This window comes from Alligator mississippiensis, chromosome 11 (assembly GCF_030867095.1).
Source record: "Alligator mississippiensis isolate rAllMis1 chromosome 11, rAllMis1, whole genome shotgun sequence".
In the NCBI taxonomy this organism is placed as follows: Eukaryota; Metazoa; Chordata; order Crocodylia; family Alligatoridae; genus Alligator; species Alligator mississippiensis.
Window position 1 is genome coordinate 38,412,322 of NC_081834.1, and position 17,542 is coordinate 38,429,863.

The 17,542-nt window shown below is 42.4% G+C and overlaps 1 protein-coding gene across 1 annotated transcript; it reads right to left on the reverse strand.

Annotated features, from left to right (window-relative positions):
• Positions 1-192: 192 nt before the first annotated feature.
• LOC109280635 (uncharacterized) lies at positions 193-16,377 on the reverse strand. The gene is made up of 7 exons (XM_019477461.2): positions 16,299-16,377; positions 11,429-11,788; positions 5,306-5,713; positions 3,745-3,849; positions 1,420-1,444; positions 1,274-1,308; positions 193-371 (listed from the first exon to the last, which is right to left on the reverse strand). The coding sequence occupies exons 1-7, from the start codon at positions 16,339-16,341 to the stop codon at positions 193-195; spliced, it is 1,155 nt and encodes a 384-aa protein (XP_019333006.1). The 5' UTR covers positions 16,342-16,377.
• Between the last annotated feature and the right edge of the window lie 1,165 nt (positions 16,378-17,542).

The following is a 17,542-nucleotide window of genomic DNA, read 5'->3' on the forward strand; positions in this document are numbered from 1 at the left end:
TGTGAAGCATATTTGGAGTTGTGTGTAGTAGTCAGAGGATTGTAGATGTTTAGTCCTCAGAGAACGAAGTTGTTAATTAATGCACATATGTACAGCCCCTATTCAGCCTTCATTAGTCATAGGAGTATTCTATCTGCAATTTCATTTGTCAAAATACTACTCTCACTTAGAGGTCCTGACATATTTGAACAGCTATTTATTCGCCAGTGCATAGACAGTGTGTATTTCATTGGCTGGCACTGTGTCAGAAGCTGTGCTGCTATTTGTCATAGTGGAGGCTCCATTTGGCCCCTCAAATGAACTTGTTACAAGTGAATAAGGCATTTCATTGCATTGCATGTCATTACTGCAACTCATTGCATAGGGGGAACCTGTAAAAATAAAAAATCATTAAAAATTAAATAGCAACACAATAAATTATCCAAATAAAACACCTCTCGCTCTTTGAACAAGAAAATAAGCAATTGCTTTCTCAGGCCCAATCTTCCAATACAGTAGTTTTACTCTATTCCAGTTAGATTCAATTTAAGAGCAGCTGTTGGAAACCTGGCCGCCACTGCCACTGCTTCTGCTTCTTCCCACCACCCAACAAGCAATTCATTAGGTTGCAAACTTCCAAACAAAAGTATACTAGCTATGCCATACACCACTATCTAGAATTCTGAAATATTCAGCTAACTAAGTTCTTTCATACCTCAATCACTGTAGGATCGGAAAATCTCACAAACACTGTAAACACTGGAATTTCTCTTAACACTCCGGTGTGGAGGGAAGGGAAAGTGTTGTTATCTCATGTTGCAAAGGAAGAAGTGAGGCACAGAGTGCTTAAGAAACTGGACCAAGGTCATAAAACCACCTTTCAATACGTCTATTGAAATTAAATGAATTTGATTCATACATTTTTCTTGCCCACTTAATACTATGCACAGACAATCTAAGGAATTATTTACAAAGGGAATAGCCAGACAGGCTGGTTTAGAATAAACATTCAGCATTAGCTATTCCACACTGTCTCCCCATGTGCAGTATGCCTTTTTATTCTGTTCTGAAAGTGGGCTAATTTAAACTACTAAAAGATGGTTTTGAGGTGGGGAAAGTATCCATGCAGGAGTTAACAAAATAGCTATTGTGCTCTAAATTCACAGCCTCATATGTCATAACTCCCTTTTGACTTTCTAAGGTAAACAAATCCTAAAAATGCATGATGCACAATTTTCAAATCATTCTGTGTAGTCGACCACTTTAAATGGGCTTATCCGAAGCAAACACTTACATTCATCTCCTGGCACTTCACTAGCACCCTGATCTCTAAGATAAAAAGACAACAGGAGAATCTATTTAGTCATTTCAATCAGCTGGAGAAAAAAACATGACAATGATTACAAATATTTCATTGATAATGTGCATTCAAGGAAGTACCTTGCATGGTGTGCAGATGGTGTGCCTGTAACAGAGGAAACATGTTGTAAAGATATAATGGTTATAGTATTCATACAACTCTTATTTATTCATCTTAGTCCAACTTTAATTCAATATAAACTTCACAATGGTTTAAAATCATAGAGCCTTAGGGCTGGAAGGGACCTCCGGAGGTCATCTAATCCAACCCCTGCTCAAAACAGGACCATCCCCAACTAGATCATCCCAGCCAAGGCTTTTTTATCCATGTCTTAAAAACCTCCAAGGATGGAGGTTATACAACCACGCTAAGTAACCCGTTTCAGTGCTTTATTACCCTCCTTGTGACAAAGTTTTTCCTAATATCTAACTTAAGCTTCCTCTGGTGGAACTTGAGAGCATTACTCCTTGTTTCTTACCAGGGTGGATAAAAATCAAATTAACAAAAAAAAAATAAAATAAAAAAATAAGATTTTTTTTAATTTAAATCTCTTTTTTTTATTTCATTTTTTCTGTTAAGATGCATTTTAAAAAAATAAAACTATATAATTTTAATTTAATATATATTAAAGTTCAAATATATCATCATGGAATAGGGATTATAACTTCTAATAATATACTATTTAAGACAATATTGCTGGCTAAAGTGTAGGAGAAACAAAAACTGAACAGTGTGCAAAAAGTCTAGTGGGGAAAATTGTTAACCTGGGTCTTGATGGGTGGAGCAATGTCCACAATGATCCAGTAATATGTCCTTGTGTGACAAGAGAAGGGACTGTCTACTTTACAGAAACAATTGATACATCAGGAAATGCACATGCAGCACAATACTTCCAAGAAGTGGCAGTAAAAGCTATAAAAAACTGAAAAAAATTCAAATGTCTAGTACGCAGCTTTGTCACACACAATGCTGCACATGTTTCAAAGATGAGAAGAAATCTAGAAGAAAGCGAAGAAAGCCCCAAGCTAAGAACATATGGCTGATGCACCCTTTCGACAATGACTTCAGCGCTCCAGAATAGAGGCTAATGTTGCTGAAATTGCAAAATACTTCCATAGCAACCACTTTGCAGCAGCTGCTCTGAAGAAAGCAGAAGGAACCAAACTAATTCTCCCACAAGATGTGCAACGGAACTCAGCAGCGGACTGTTTTGAGCAATATATTGAAATGCATTTCAATATAACTGGCCTAACCTGGTGACAATTTGTCAACAAACCCATGACAAAACAGACAGAACTGTCATAGCCAAAAGTTCTCAACATTGCGCTAAAGAGAAATGTAGAACATATGCTGACTATCCTGAAGCCTATTTCTGTAGCCTTGAACAAAGTGCAGGGAAATCATTGCTTCATTGCTGATGCTGTTGAAAAGTGGAAGGGACTGTGTGAGACCTTGAAAAGAGAAATAAGCAATGACAGAATTAAATTACAGGCATTAAAAGAAATGGATCAAGCAATACCTCCAGCTCATTTTCTTGCCAGTATTCTCAATACACAGTACCAAGGCCAATCCTTAACTCCTGAAGAAGAGGAGCTGGCTATGACATGGGCATCTAGCAATCGTCCCTCCATAATACCCACTATAATAAATTTCAGGGCTAAGGGTGAACTATGTATGAAATATATGTTTGCTGATGAGATTTTAAAGAAAGTCACACCAGTGAACTGGTGGAAGTCACTTAAGCACCTGGATCCATCAGAGACTAGTGAAGTGATAATCCACCTTTTACCAGCAGTAGCTTCTTCTGCAGGTATAAAAAGAACATTTTCTTCCTTTGGACTAAGTCAGTTTAAATTAAGAAATCACTTGGGAACTGAAAAAGCAAGATAGCTTGTCTTTCTTTTCTAGTTTAGGAATAAACGGGAAGAGGAAGGTGAAGGCTGAGTTTGCTGCATAACCAGGATTTTAAGTTTCTCATGTTGACCTGGCTGAAATAATCTATTTGATTTTTGTTAAAAACACATTTTACATAACTAAAATAGTTAAAAATTCAAAAATACATATACTTGTTTTGTTAATATAATTGTATATTTTTGTTGTTGAAGAAAAATATCCAAAATAAATAAGCTTTTTTAGGTAAATAAAATAATGTCATAATTCAGTTTTTTATATTAATTCAGTTTTTGATATAGCGGCAAAATTAATCTGAAAAAATATCAAAATAAATAATTGCCTCAAAATGTATAGGGTGTACCTTCTAAAAATGAAACCTACATCTATCTCTGAGTTGTGAATAATATGTATTAAAGTTATATCAAACAACAAGAATTCACTTTTTGTAGAAAACAATGATTAAATCAAGGCTTCTTGACCAGTGATTAAATCAAATCCACCCTGTTTCTTACCTTGTAATTTGATTTTCTTCTTAGAGATCAAACAGGCTAATCCAATGACGAAAATAATCCCTACTATCACTCCAGTTGTAGCATACACTGGCATGTAATAAGAGGCTAAGAAAAAGAAAAGAGTTACTTAACCTCCCAAAGTAGGTGACAGTTAAAGCACTTTATCATTATCATGTCTACAATGTTTTACAAGTAATCAAACAATGTTAGGTATTCTCCTTTCAACAATATATTGATTCCAATGACCTGAAAATTTTGTATGTTGGTGCTGAATTATTTTTTTAAAAGAGGTAACTAGTTTCCCATAAACTAATTCACATTATAAGAAAAAAAACCCAGTGTTCTACAATACAGATCCAAAATAATATATTTTCTAGTAGTACTCCTATACATTGAGGTTCATATTTTTTAACAGGTTTTAGAAGGGTCTCCATTTGTTTCTATAATCTTTTGTCAGTATAAATCATGGATTTGGTGGTGTTCTGCAGCACGTATCTAATAAACCACAGTCCGCCTCCTCCTCTCCCTTGTTCCTGCACTCGGTTTATACTAGGCACATGGTACTTTTGGCATGCTGGGCCATGCAGATACTAGTGTGGGAGAGAGATGAAGCCCAGGATCTTTCTAATCTCCTCCTGCTTGCATAATAGATCCTACTTGTCTGGCCATGAAATTCAGATTCCACTGATGTCAACGGCATGTTTTCCATTAACTTCTTGAGGCCAGGACTTCATGATCTCAAGCCATATGTGATATGTTAGAACAAGCAAGCTGCAGAACATTGAAAGACTATCATTTGTGCCCATGATGAATCAAGTTATTCAATCTAAGTCATTTAAAAATAAATCTAGACTCTAAACTTCTTAGGCCAGGTGCCGTTTCCTTTGATGTTGTATACAACTCGTAATGATAGCATTAATACCTTTCCAAAGGATTTTCATATTGAAGAGCTGCTTTTAGTGTCTATCCTAATCAAAATGGATGGAGCTGGTACACAAAAACAGAGGCCCATGAAATATTCACATTCACTATGTTTGTGCTAATTCTTTTTCCTTAGAGACAGCAAATAATCTTTCCTGTGGAAAAACAATTGAACTAGCGATGAGATGAGCCATGTGTTCATTTAAGCCAGTGGTTCCCAACCTTCTTGGACTCAAGGCAACCCTCACCAGGCTCAGGGCAACTCTCCATAACTTTTACGTATTGAATGAAACCTAATTTCAAAAACTAATGTATGCATTATAGTGCTAGCCTCCTTACACAAGGCCTGGGCAGCAGGTGTGGTCAATTGTCCAAGCAGGGACAAGCCTAAACCTGGTTTATCTGCTCAATTTATTGGCTTATCTCCTCACACCTTGTGGTACCCTTCAAAGGATCTTATGGCACCTCTGGGTGCCCTGGAACCCTAGTTGAGAATCACTGATTTAAACACACTAAGGCATAAAAAATCTTGGGTGGTTTAACGCCAGAATATGGGAAATGAAAAAACCCAGTGTCATCATTTTCAGGCAGGCAATAGTTCTAGAAGCTACGGCATATTGTTGATATAGTTCTCACTTACATGGGGTAGGTGTTTTTCTCCCTTGTAGATACACTTTACTTGCAATCCTCCATACATGTTTACCTTCTGACCAGGCATTTACAACACATAAATATGTCCCATTATCAGAATAAGTAACGTTCAGGATGGTCAGATTATTTACCACGTGTTTTTCATCTAAAACTGTATTGTTCAGTACCCAGTTCTTGATCTTCTCATCAACACAGCAGTGTGTATTATAAGACAAAGGACCAGTATAAGAAACAGAAAACAGGCATTCACTTCTGTCAGTAGATTTGATCCAATACATGACAAACACTTGTCCTGGCTTTCTCATCTGAAATCCACAAAAGAGTGTGATGTTCTTCCCTTCTTCTATTGTAAGATCAGTCTCTAATTTTGCAGTACCATTCACAAAGACATTGTTTTCTGTAATGCAAAATGAAACAAACACAAAAGGGATTATAAATATGCACTGTAACTTCTTAGATATGCTTTACCTTGTAATGGTTCTTAAAATGACGACTGTCCCACCTCAACTACAACAGATACAATTTTATAGAATTTAAAGTGCTTTTGGTGATATATCTGAACTACCTGCAAGGCATTTTTACTTTAACAAGCCAAGCAGTGGAAGACCCAACATATAAAGTAAGTATTAGGGATTTAACCTTGTGAAATCTGGCAATACTCAGGCAGGTCCAGCTGGCTGTTGCTTGCACAAGAGCAGGGCTGGCTACTAGCGGTTACTTCCCACTCTGCATGGAAACAGATGTCATCTGATTTCTCATTTGTGCTCCCTTTAACATATTTAAGGTGGCACTTCTTGTACCATGTGACAGGAAAGTCAGTGGTATGAAAGATAGTAATAGATTGTGCTGAGTTATTGCAGCAGATGTCTATTACCTTGTGGTGTTTTCCCCACTTCCCCATACCCACAATGTGGGTCTGTGCCAGGTACAGAGGGGAAAGTGCCTCCCCCCTCAGCCAGCCCCACAGGCCTGGCTGGGAGGGGGAACACCTAATGTTCCCCACTACTCCAGACCTGTGCTGAGCAGGAAACCCCCAGCACTCCCCGCTGCTCCATTTCACGATGTGCATCTAGCCTCTGAGTCACTGAGCTGAAGGTCTGGATGGCAATGCCTTGCAACACTCAGCTTCCATAGCAGTAGCCAAACCCACTGATATTTCTCATGAAATCCCACTGACACACTAAAACAAAAGTGCTCAACATCTGGCCCACAGGTCAAATGTGGCCCATGGAGCCATAAGTATCCACCTGTCATGGCCCTCCACAGATCAGGAAATTTGGTGGCAAGGAAGCAGTGGCAATAAATACGGCCACCCTGCCCCACTGCTAAATTCCCAAACCCCAAGCCCTGTACAGCAAGTTAATGCATGGTCACCACTATACTAATACATAAGAACTGCCATTTATTGGCTTAGACCATAAGTCCATCTTGCCCAGTATCCCGTGTCACACAATGGCAGAGTGGATGCTGAAGGGGAGTGTGAACAGGGTATGACCTGAATTTGTTTCCACTGTTCCTCTCTTACTTGCAACCTCCAGCCTTTAAGGTCTAGGAAGCTCTGATTCAGATGCTGTGGCCCCAACTCCCATGCTACTGATATAGATTCATAGATTCATAGATGTTAGGGTCGGAAGGGACCTCAATAGATCATCGAGTCCGACCCCCTGCATAAGCAGGAAAGAGTGCTGGGTCTAGATGACCCCAGCTAGATACTCATATAACCTCCTCTTGAAGACCCCCAGGGTAGGGGAGAGCACCACCTCCCTTGGGAGCCCGTTCCAGACCTTGGCCACTCAAAATATGAAGAAGTTCTTCCTAATGTCCAGTCTAAATCTGCTCTCTGCTAGCTTGTGGCCATTGTTTCTTGTAACCCCCGGGGGCGCCTTGGTGAATAAATACTCACCAATTCCCTTCTGTGCCCCCGTGATGAACTTAAAGGCAGCCACAAGGTCGCCTCTCAACCTTCTCTTCCGGAGGCTGAAAAGGTCCAGTTTCTCTAGTCTCTCCTCGTAGGGCTTGGTCTGCAGGCCCTTGACCATACAAGTTGCCTTTCTCTGGACCCTCTCCAGGTTATCCGCATCCTTCTTGAAGTGTGGCGCCCAGAATTGCACGCAGTACTCCAACTGTGGTCTGACCAGCGCCCTATAGAGGGGAAGTATCACCTCCTTGGACCTATTCGTCGTGCATCTGTTGATGCACGATAAAGTGCCATTGGCTTTTCTGATGGCTTCGTCACACTGCCAACTCATGTTCATCCTGGAGTCCACTAGGACTCCAAGATCCCTTTCCACCTCTGTGCCACCCAGCAGGTCATTCCCTAGGCTGTAGGTGTGCTGGACATTTTTCCTCCCTAGGTGCAGCACTTTGCATTTCTCCTTGTTGAACTGCATCCTGTTGTTTTCTGCCCACTTGTCCAACCTATCCAGGTCTGCCTGCAGCTGTTCCCTGCCCTCCGGCGTGTCCACTTCTCCCCATAGCTTTGTGTCATCTGCAAACTTGGACAGAGTACATTTGACTCCCTCGTCCAAGTCTCTGATGAAGACATTAAAGAGTATCGGTCCAAGGACCGAGCCCTGCGGGACCCCACTGCCCACACCCTACCAGGTCGAGACCGACCCATCCACCACGACTCTTTGGGTGCGACCCTCTAGCCAATTCGCTACCCACCGGACTGTGCAGTCATCCACATCACAGCCTCTTAGCTTGTTCACCAGTATGGGGTGGGATATCGTATCGAAGGCCTTCCTGAAGTCTAAGTATACGACATCCACCCCTCCTCCTGTGTCCAGGCGTTTCGTAACCTGGTCATAGAAAGAGACTAGATTGGTCAGGCACGATCTGCCCGCCACAAACCCGTGCTGGTTTCCCCTCAGCATAATTTGCCCTGCTGGGCTCTCACAAATGTGAGCCTTGATAATTTTTTCAAAGACTTTACCAAGGATGGAGGTGAGACTGACTGGCTTATAGTTGCCCGGGTCCTCCTTCCTCCCCTTTTTGAAAATGGGGACCACATTAGCCCTTTTCCAGTCCTCCAGGACTTGGCCCGTGCGCCACGAGCGTTCGAATATTCCTGCCAGTGGCTCTGCAATGATGTCGGCCAGTGCCTTCAGCACCCTCGGATGGAGCCCATCCAGGCCTGCCGATTTAAAGGCATCCAGTTCTTCCAAATGACTCTGCACCACCTCAGGATCTACATATGGAAGTCTGGTGCCTTGCTGTTGCCTCTCTACAACCCCAGTGAGAGACTTCTCGTGCCCCTCACTTAGGAACACTGAGGCAAAGAACTCGTTGAGGAGTTCAGCCTTGTCCCCCCTGTCTGTCACCAATTGTTTCTGCCCATTTAGCAGTGGTCCTATTCCTCCCTGGGCCTTCCTTTTACTCCCAATATATCTAAAAAACAATTTCTAGCCTTTAATTCAAAAGGAGGAATATACCTTTCCTCCTTTTGAATCTGGGTAAACTGTCAGCTTCCACAACATCTTGTGGCAATGAGTTTCACACTTTAATGATATGCTGTTTGAAAAAAAGAATGTTCTTTTGTTAGTTTAAACTTACTACCTATTCTTCCATATACTAGTGGAGGATAAAGAGTGGCCCACGAAGTTGAGAAGACAAGAGTAATGTCTCATTCCTGCATTCCAGTAAGTCCCTTTTGTCATTTCTGCTACATGTTTCAGTTCTGCCCACACACATGATGTGAGGATTGTGCCCCAAGCACCAATAGCATCAACTACAAATGCGGTTGGTAAAACTAAGAGTTGCAGGGGTTTCAAAGTATAAAACATCTATTAAAGATTAAATACCTGGAGTGATTCAACTACAGTGAACATGAAAAGCATGTTGAGAAACTAAAGGCATTTTAACAAAACAGCTGCCCTTAGACTGAGCATCTGGAGCTAACCATTTGTAAGCCAACATGTCAAAGTTTACATCAGTTTACAAACCACACCCACAACATTTAGCACATTCCTATTTTGTGAATGCTAGGCAATCACTTGCACACATTAAGCTTTGCCATTTTGGTGCCTAACCTGTTTCTCAAACAGTTGTTTGGCTGTAGGATATAGGCACAAACATAACTTTGGAGGTGACAGTCAATTGTAAGCACAGCAGACACAATCCACAAAAAAACACAAACTAGACACCTCCCACCTGATCAGCCACTATGTCATTCTCCAGGAAGACCAGTACCACCACATGCAGTTTTTCTTAGAGAGAAAAGCCATACAGTCACTACAATTAAGAGTGAAATAGTAATAAAACAACAGACAAAGGAAGAGCCATGGTTATCCTCAACTGTTAAGACTACATCAATGAGGCCAACAGACACCTGACACCAACTACTATAAAGAACTTGTGGGGGATCCCACACCAATATTTGCCAAAAAACATCAAATCCTTTTTATACCAACTTCATCTTCATCCACAGGAGCTTTACTTTCAATAGCCATCACTTCCTCCAAACCTTGGGCACAGCTATGAGCACAAAGATGGCCCCTCAATATGCCAGTCTCTTCATGAACTACCTGGAAAAATAATTTTTTTAAAGTGTACCACCAAACCTGCATCACATAGATGATATTTTTATCATCTGAGCTGAATATGTGGATGCACTTATTGACTTATACCACAGCTTCAACCTTTATGACATTTATATTAAATTCTCTATGGAATACTCCTATACCAACATCAACTTCTAGACACCATGATCCACATCCAGGATGGCACCCTACAAACCCATGGACCATCACACATACATCCTTAACCAACAGCCATGCCAAACACACCAAAAAAGCTGTAATCTATAGTCAGGCCCTCAGATACCACCATATCTGCTCTGAGGAGAATACTTGCAACACACCTCACCAACAACTGAAAAGTGCCTTTACCTGATAAAGACAGTCCAACCAAGAAACAAATTGTATCTTTGGACAAGTCACCCAAACACCCCACAATAACCTACTACAATGCAAAAACAAGCACCCCACTGAGGCACATCTTTGGTCATTATATACTATTCTACCCCGGAACCTGTAAGAAGGATCATCAAACATGTATAGCCTATAACCAAGGAGAACTTTGAGATAAATATTCCAACCCTTCCCCAACTTCTGGCCTTCAAGCAATCCCAAACCTTGCCCAATTCATCATCAGAGGCAAGCTCCCCTCTAATCAACAAACAGAAAATGGGATACAACCCTGCTTTACCAATTAATGCAAAACATATAAGCACTTGTCTACTGCCACATTAACAACCACAATCCACGGACCCTATACATGTATATCACTGAATGTAACATATTTCATCCAACGTACTAAATGGCCTCGTGGAAATTATGTGGGTGAAACTAGATGGAAACTATTCACCAGAAGGAACTCTCACAGAAAAAAAATATAAAGGACAGAGACACATAAACACCAGCAGGAGCACACTTTCACAGAACAATCAGCCCCTTTCTGATCTCGAAATCGTCATGTTCAAAAGGAATTTACAAAACACCATCAGATCATCATGAGATAAAAACTCATAACTTCACTGGACATTAAAAAGTCTAGACGTAATACAGATGGTATCTTTGTGGGTCATTCCAATCTAACAAATTCTTCTATTCATCTCTCTATACTCCACAGGTAATAACAATCCTCTTCCTTTCTAAATAGTCTTGCTCTTCCAATAATTAGATTGCCTCCTTCTTTTGTCTTCAGTCCAAGTTCACAGCCCTCCTCTATTTCTCCAAGCAAACTGTTCTCATTTATACAGACCACTTTTTTCTCAGCCTGTTGTTTTCATTAGTTCTGGATTTTTACAGCTTTGGACTCTGTTTACCACTCACCCAAGTCCCAATTCACTGGAAGCCAATGTCCCAGCCTTCATCACTCATATGATTCCTTGCTCCCAAAGGAGTCTGTGTTGAAATCACGAAACCAAAGTATTATTAAATGTAAGGGAAAGTGGCTGAACCTTGTATTCAGTCTTTAACCAAGCTCCTTGTTTTCTTTGCTGGCAGGAGACTTTATAAATCTCTCTCTCTCTTGCTATATATACAGATAGATAGATAGATAGATAGATAGATAGATAGATAGATAGATAGATATAAAATGTATCACTCACCTGTTGTTTGGTTAATTATGACTACCATAAAAAAGTTGTAATGTCGGCAGTGGGCCACGTTGCTAAAAAGTGGGCGAGTCTTTGATTCTTTCTCATCTAGAATTGCTCCACAGGCAAATACTCCTCCTCTTTGCAAAGAAAAAAATGACAGTTGATCTGAGACACACTTCAGGTCCCAATCGCGTTGTGTATCTTCTGAGCTACATTCAGCTGTGATCTCAGAAGAACAGTTGATTAAACAGAATTTTTCCAGAGAATTTTCAGCTACATACCAGACTCTTTTCTTACTGTCATTTGCAGCTGATTTACTACATGAAAGTGTAAGATTTCCTTTTTCTTGACAATAAAAGTAAGTTTCACCTGTTAAAAATATTTAGGTGGTTATTATGTAAAAGGATCCAGAAATTTGGACTTAGCTCATAAATAATCTGCAGCCTGTCCTGGTTGATTTTTAGTTCTTCATTTTTTTTGGGGGGGGGGGGAGGGATGGGGGGGGGTTCTGGTTGCTTGCTTGCTTGCTTTTTTAGTTTTGTTCCTTTAGGTTTAGGGGTGTGTTTTGTTTTGTTTTGTTTTGTTTTGTTTTGGTCAAACCATATTTGAATTTCTTTACCAATCCTACAGCCATAATTGAGAACCCAGTTCTAGAGGGATGAGTGCCTACTGGATGCTACTGTATGCCTCCTAGTATGTACTGGGCAAGTCTACATGAGATGTTTACTGTAGAGCTGCCTAACTAGCTCCACAGTAAAGTCTCCACGTCTACATGTGCAGCCCTATTAGGTCTCAGTAAACTAATAAACATGGCTGTAGGTTAGTACTTGTAAATACACAAGTACTATCTTACGGCAGCATTATTTACTGTGTAGCAACATACATGTAGATGCTGATGGGGCTGGCTGGGGCACAAGCGTGCTTCAGTATAGAGGCTGCCTGCCAGCTAGCCCTGCACTAAAGCACCTTCATGCCCCAGCCAGCCCCTCTGCAGCATGTTGAGCCAGGTCAGAGCAGCTCCAGGCTGGCAGGCTGATCCCCTGGGCCCCCTGCCAGCCAGGGATGCTCCAACCCAGCTCAACCTGCTGCAGTGCCAGATGCACAAATAATGTGGCACCCAGAAGCAATAAACTCTGTCATGATATGCACCAGAGTTTATTGTGTCGCATTAATTTCACATTTAGATGTGCCCACTGAACATCTTGTCATTTGGTATCAGTGGGAGCTGGGAGTACTGAGCACTTCGTAGAGCGTAGCAGGAGGGATGGTGCTCCTTCCACTTTGAGAAGCAGGCAGGCTAGTGCTGAGGTAGCCTGCAGATGCAGCCAGGGTTGATTATGGAGTCATCAGACCCCGGAGGGAGGCTGGGTTTAGGTAGGATATAAGCCCAGGCCCTGAGATGAGCCAGCAGTAACAGCCTGAGAGCACACCACCTCAGCAGAATGGCTCCAGCTCGAAAAGATCAATATGGAGGGTAATGCTTAAAGCAGTCTGAAGATCTAGGGAGGAACCAAGGGAGGGGTCCAGAGCCCAGATTGAGGGGCTGAGGGTGTGGGGTCAGCAAGGGTCCAGGAGCCCATAGGAGGGATTAAGTGGAAGAGAACATCAATGAGGATGCCATCTGTGAGGTATTGGGCATGGTACAGGGGTGGAATGGAGCCATGCAATTAGCCCATAAGGCAGTGACTGTGGCACCTGATGGTCATTTGAGATAGCAATTTAGGAAGCCCAGGGGCAGCTTCCCTCATATAAAAGTAGAAGACATCAAGGTGTGGCAAGTGACTGAAAGGGTGATTGCCCACAAAGTGAGGGCTGAAGGGACCCGGGGTTTTCATGGTCACCCCTGAAATGCACTGTAAGATATATCCCAAAGAACACAAATCTGGGGGTCAGACTTGAACTTGTGGAAGAAGTAGTACTTTGAATTAACCACCAAAACTGAGGATCAAATTACAGGCTCTGGTTAGTTGCGCTGGCTTTGTTCTAAAAGGCTTCTTATGGACATTTCTGACCATGGTAATGACTGCAAAATGAGTTCAGAAGATGTTAAAGGGGAGCAATTAGCTCTCTGTACTACTATATGGGTGCATCTACGTGTTCAATTAATTTGAAGCAATAAACTTCAGAACAGTTTGACCCAGAAGAAACTACTCCTTGGCACAGCATCTACACGTGCACCTGGGACAGCAGCAATTTGAGCCAGGACAGAGCAAGGGACACTACTGTCCTGGTCTCCAGGTGGCAGCGTTGGGTGGCAGAGGGGCTAGCTGGGGCACTAGGGTGCTGAATGTGCACAGCCATATGGCTAGGCAGGAGTCTGGTCCCCTGCTGGCTGAGCTGACTGGGCACAATTTATATCCATGATCAGCATCTACATATGTGTTTAATCGTAGTTAATTACCCTGATGAAAGATACTATTTATAGCAGGGTAAGATAGCATAAGATAATAGGCCTGTGTGAAGCAGCTAATGTTCGCTTCAGATTCAGATTTGGCCAGTTCAGGGGACAGTGAATTAATTTAGCCGAAGCTGATTTGGAGATTTGGCTACCGCCAAATCAGCCGAATCTCCAAATCAAACAGGCCCCACCCCCCACTTTCCCAGCCCCATCAATGGCTGCTCTGCCCAGGTCCAGCATCCCAGCTCTTAAAAAAAAAAAGCAAAAAAAAAAAAAAAAAAAGCCCTGCACTCACCAGCTGCTGCCAGGTGGGGGGGCAATCCCCGCTGCCCCCCACTGCCCCATGCTGCATGGGGGCACTCTGCCATGAGTCCTCATCCCTCACCCACTCTCCTAGCACCCACCATGGCTGCTCCACCCGGCCCCACCATCAGCTCTTTAAAAATATATAATAATAATAATAATAATAATAATAATAATAATAATAATAATAATGAAGCCCTAAACTCACCTGCTCCTGCCAGGCCGGTGAGATGGGGGGGCAATCCCTGCTTCACCCTGCTGCCCCATGCTGCATGGGGGGCTCTGCTATGAGCCCCAGAATCCCTGATAGCCGCTGCAGCAGCTGGTGGGTGCAGAGGTTTTTGGTTTTTTTTTAAAGAACCAGGAGCTGGGGCCAGGCAGGGCAGCCATTTATGGGGCTGGGAGAGTAGGTGAGGGATTGGGGCTCATGGCAGAGCCCCCCCATGCAGCACAGGCCAATGAGGAGCAGCGGGGATCGCCCCCCCACCTGGCACCAGTCAGCGAGTACAGGGCTTTTTTTGTTTTTTTTAAAGAGCCAAGATGCTGGGGCCAGGTGGGGCAGCCATTGATGAGGCTGGGGGAGCAGGCAGGGGTTGGGAGGTGCTCAGGGAGGATGGGGGAGCAGGCAGGGGATGAGGCCTGGTGGGGGTCCCCTACAGTCCCTTCCCCCCTCTCCCAGCGCCCCCCAACCCCTACTTATGGGCACAGAGTCCAGGTCCAGCTCCCTACAGCAGCGAATGGGGACTGCCCGAATCTCCAAAGTTCTCTAAATCTTTTCAAAATTGATTTGGAGAGCTTCAAATCGATTCAGACCTTTTTAATGGCCTCCCAATTAAATTAGGATTAGAGATTCGGCCACCAAATCAGGCCAAATCTCCTCCAAATTGAATCAGCACCCAAAGCTTTGCACAGCCCTGTAAAATAGTGCTGTCTCTGAGTAACTAAATTTTACTGACAGTGCTATCTTACAGCAGCGTTAATTAGTTTACCGTGGCCTAACAGCATTGCACGTGGAGACAGCGATACTTTACTTCACAGCTAATTCATCTACTTCACAGTTAATTGCATGTGTGGATGCGGTCTTCGTGATCTTAGTTGCCAAAGACAAAACTTCTCCCTGACAGCCCTCATCTCCTCAGGAGGAGTTAGCTCACTGTCTAGACAGGAATTGCATTGCAATGTTGCAGCACTCAAAATACTAACATATCCCACCATCCCCCAACCCCCGCCATCCCCCACCCTTCTAAAAAGTAATCTGATGTTCATGGTCCTATGCACAGTTCAGATAGATGATTTCCAGGCACCAACCTGCTTCCTGTGAAGTATGAAGGAAACTCTTATTTCAGTGTTAGAACTAGTCCCATATCCAATTAATAATACAGCTGACTGACATTTCCAATCTTGCTTAAATTCCCATGACAACATTTACTATTTTTGCATCATGTGTGGGAATTATGGAAATGTCATGAATTGGCACTTTGATGTGGGCACCAAGGGTCAGCTTCTAGGTTCTCTATTCAGAGCACTATTTTCTTTCTACTTGTTTCTGCCATTGACTTCAGTGGGGCTATCCACAAAGTGAAGTGCTGTTCTATAAGATGACAGGATGTGGTCCCCTATGCAGAAGAACAGGAAATACACTTCCATATGAAGTGAGGCACTTCATTCTGCCAAGTGAAAAATTGTGTGAAATTTGTAGCATTTACCCCCTACGCTAGCAGCTATGTGAAACATACTAACATTGGACAAAATGGAAAACAGTGTGTTTAATGCTGAAATTCTTGCTGGGGCTACAAAAGTTCTCCCAGAGTCCTCGGAGCCATAGATTCTGCAGCATCTCAGGGTGGATCCTAGATTCACTGCTCTAAAACTTACTGGGAACCACCACAGTCAAGTAACTTCGCAGGCTGCTCCAAACATTTTAGAAACACTGCCCCACTCCCCCTCTCCATACTTTCTATGTACCTATTTTCAAGCTATTCCTACTGTTGCTTCTTTCCCCTAAATCTCTTTTTGGTTTAGTTACACACCAGTTCATAATGAATAAATGCTTGCCTGCATTTGCATTCACTTGTATTAAACTTCCCAAAAAAATTAAAACAAATACAGAATACTCTTAGGAACTACAACAGTGAGAAATGGACAGCTATAAGCAATTTTTCTCATAAGGAAACATACCTGAAATTTCTCCTAGGAAAGCAAATATCACCAAGATGTACATTCTTCTGTGCAAATGAGTTTCAGGCTTTGTTTCTACTTCTTGGGTTTGTTTATCTAACTACTTCCTTAAAAACAGAAGTAGTTCAGAGATGGGACAAGTTGGAGGAAATGGATATGAAGCGTATTAGGGGAAGTACATCTATGTTGTAGCCACTGCAGCTCATGTAGACATATGATATTCAAATTAACTCTAAATTAGCTGACTACAGTACTGATGGGAGTGCACCTGCACCAAACTCAGAATGAGCTCACTATCTGAGTATTTATCCACTTCTCTCTGGTGGATCTTACACCTTTACTGACATCTAGGTGTCCATTATTTCAGTAGGAATAGAACCCAAGCTACCTGTTCTGAAGCTAGCTCAGGTATGTGTCTACACAAGGTGCAACTAAAGCAGTGACTGCAGGGTAGTCATGAATACTTAAGCCACATGAGGAAGTCTGCTCTGAAAACTACAACCTAGGGGGACAGGGAGCCAGCCCTCACTCCTCCAGCTAGAGGGCAAAGGGGTGGGGCCAGCCCTGCTCTGGAGCAGACAGTACAGCCCAGCCTAGAGCTGCAAAATGCTGGGATGCTGGGGGACTGTGATTTAACTTGAACCAAGAAGGGGTCTGGGGCAGAAGTTTCATAAACTAGTTTGACCTAAATCAGTTAAGTTTGATACTACATTCAACCAGGTTTATCTTAAACCAGTCTCAGCCATTTTGAAAATGGTTTATGTGCACTAAACTTCTGTTCTGTTACAGGTTTAAACCAGTTTCTGATCACTTAAACCAGTTTATGTGTAACTTCTGTCCCTAGCCACAGTCTGCACTGCATGCCTTGTGCAGTGCACCAGTGTTGGCATTGCTCAGTAGGCAAAGATCTGGTGAGATAGAGCCTCAATAGCTTGCAGCCTACCAAGAAAACAGATCCACTTCTGGCAAAGCATCTGTATAAGGAATCTGGCTTAAAGATGCAGCCATCACTGAATCACTACTTGGTTTTCTGTCTGTACCTCAAGAATGACACTTGGGGACACCACAGCAGAGGCTAGGTTCATCACAAGCTCATCACAGTCACTCTTAAGGCTGTTGTGTCTCTTCCTCTTCACAAGTTCTGGGACCAATGGTGGAAACTGATATCTCTTATTAACTCATTTCACATGAAAAAGAGTTTTTCTGAAACACCTATAGTTCACTCTGCAACAGAACAACAGTTC

What these genes read in the sequence shown, in the direction of transcription:
- LOC109280635 (XM_019477461.2), bottom strand. Translation starts at nt 16,341, where the DNA reads ATGTACATCTTGGTGATATTTGCTTTCCTAGGAGAAATTTCAG. An exon ending in CATAATTAACCAAACAACAG is followed by an intron (nt 5,714 to 11,428) that starts GTGAGTGATACA and finishes TTTGCATTACAG; the next exon opens with AAAACAATGTCTTTGTGAAT. An exon ending in GAGAAAAACACCTACCCCAT is followed by an intron (nt 3,850 to 5,305) that starts GTAAGTGAGAAC and finishes TCTTTTTCTTAG; the next exon opens with CCTCTTATTACATGCCAGTG.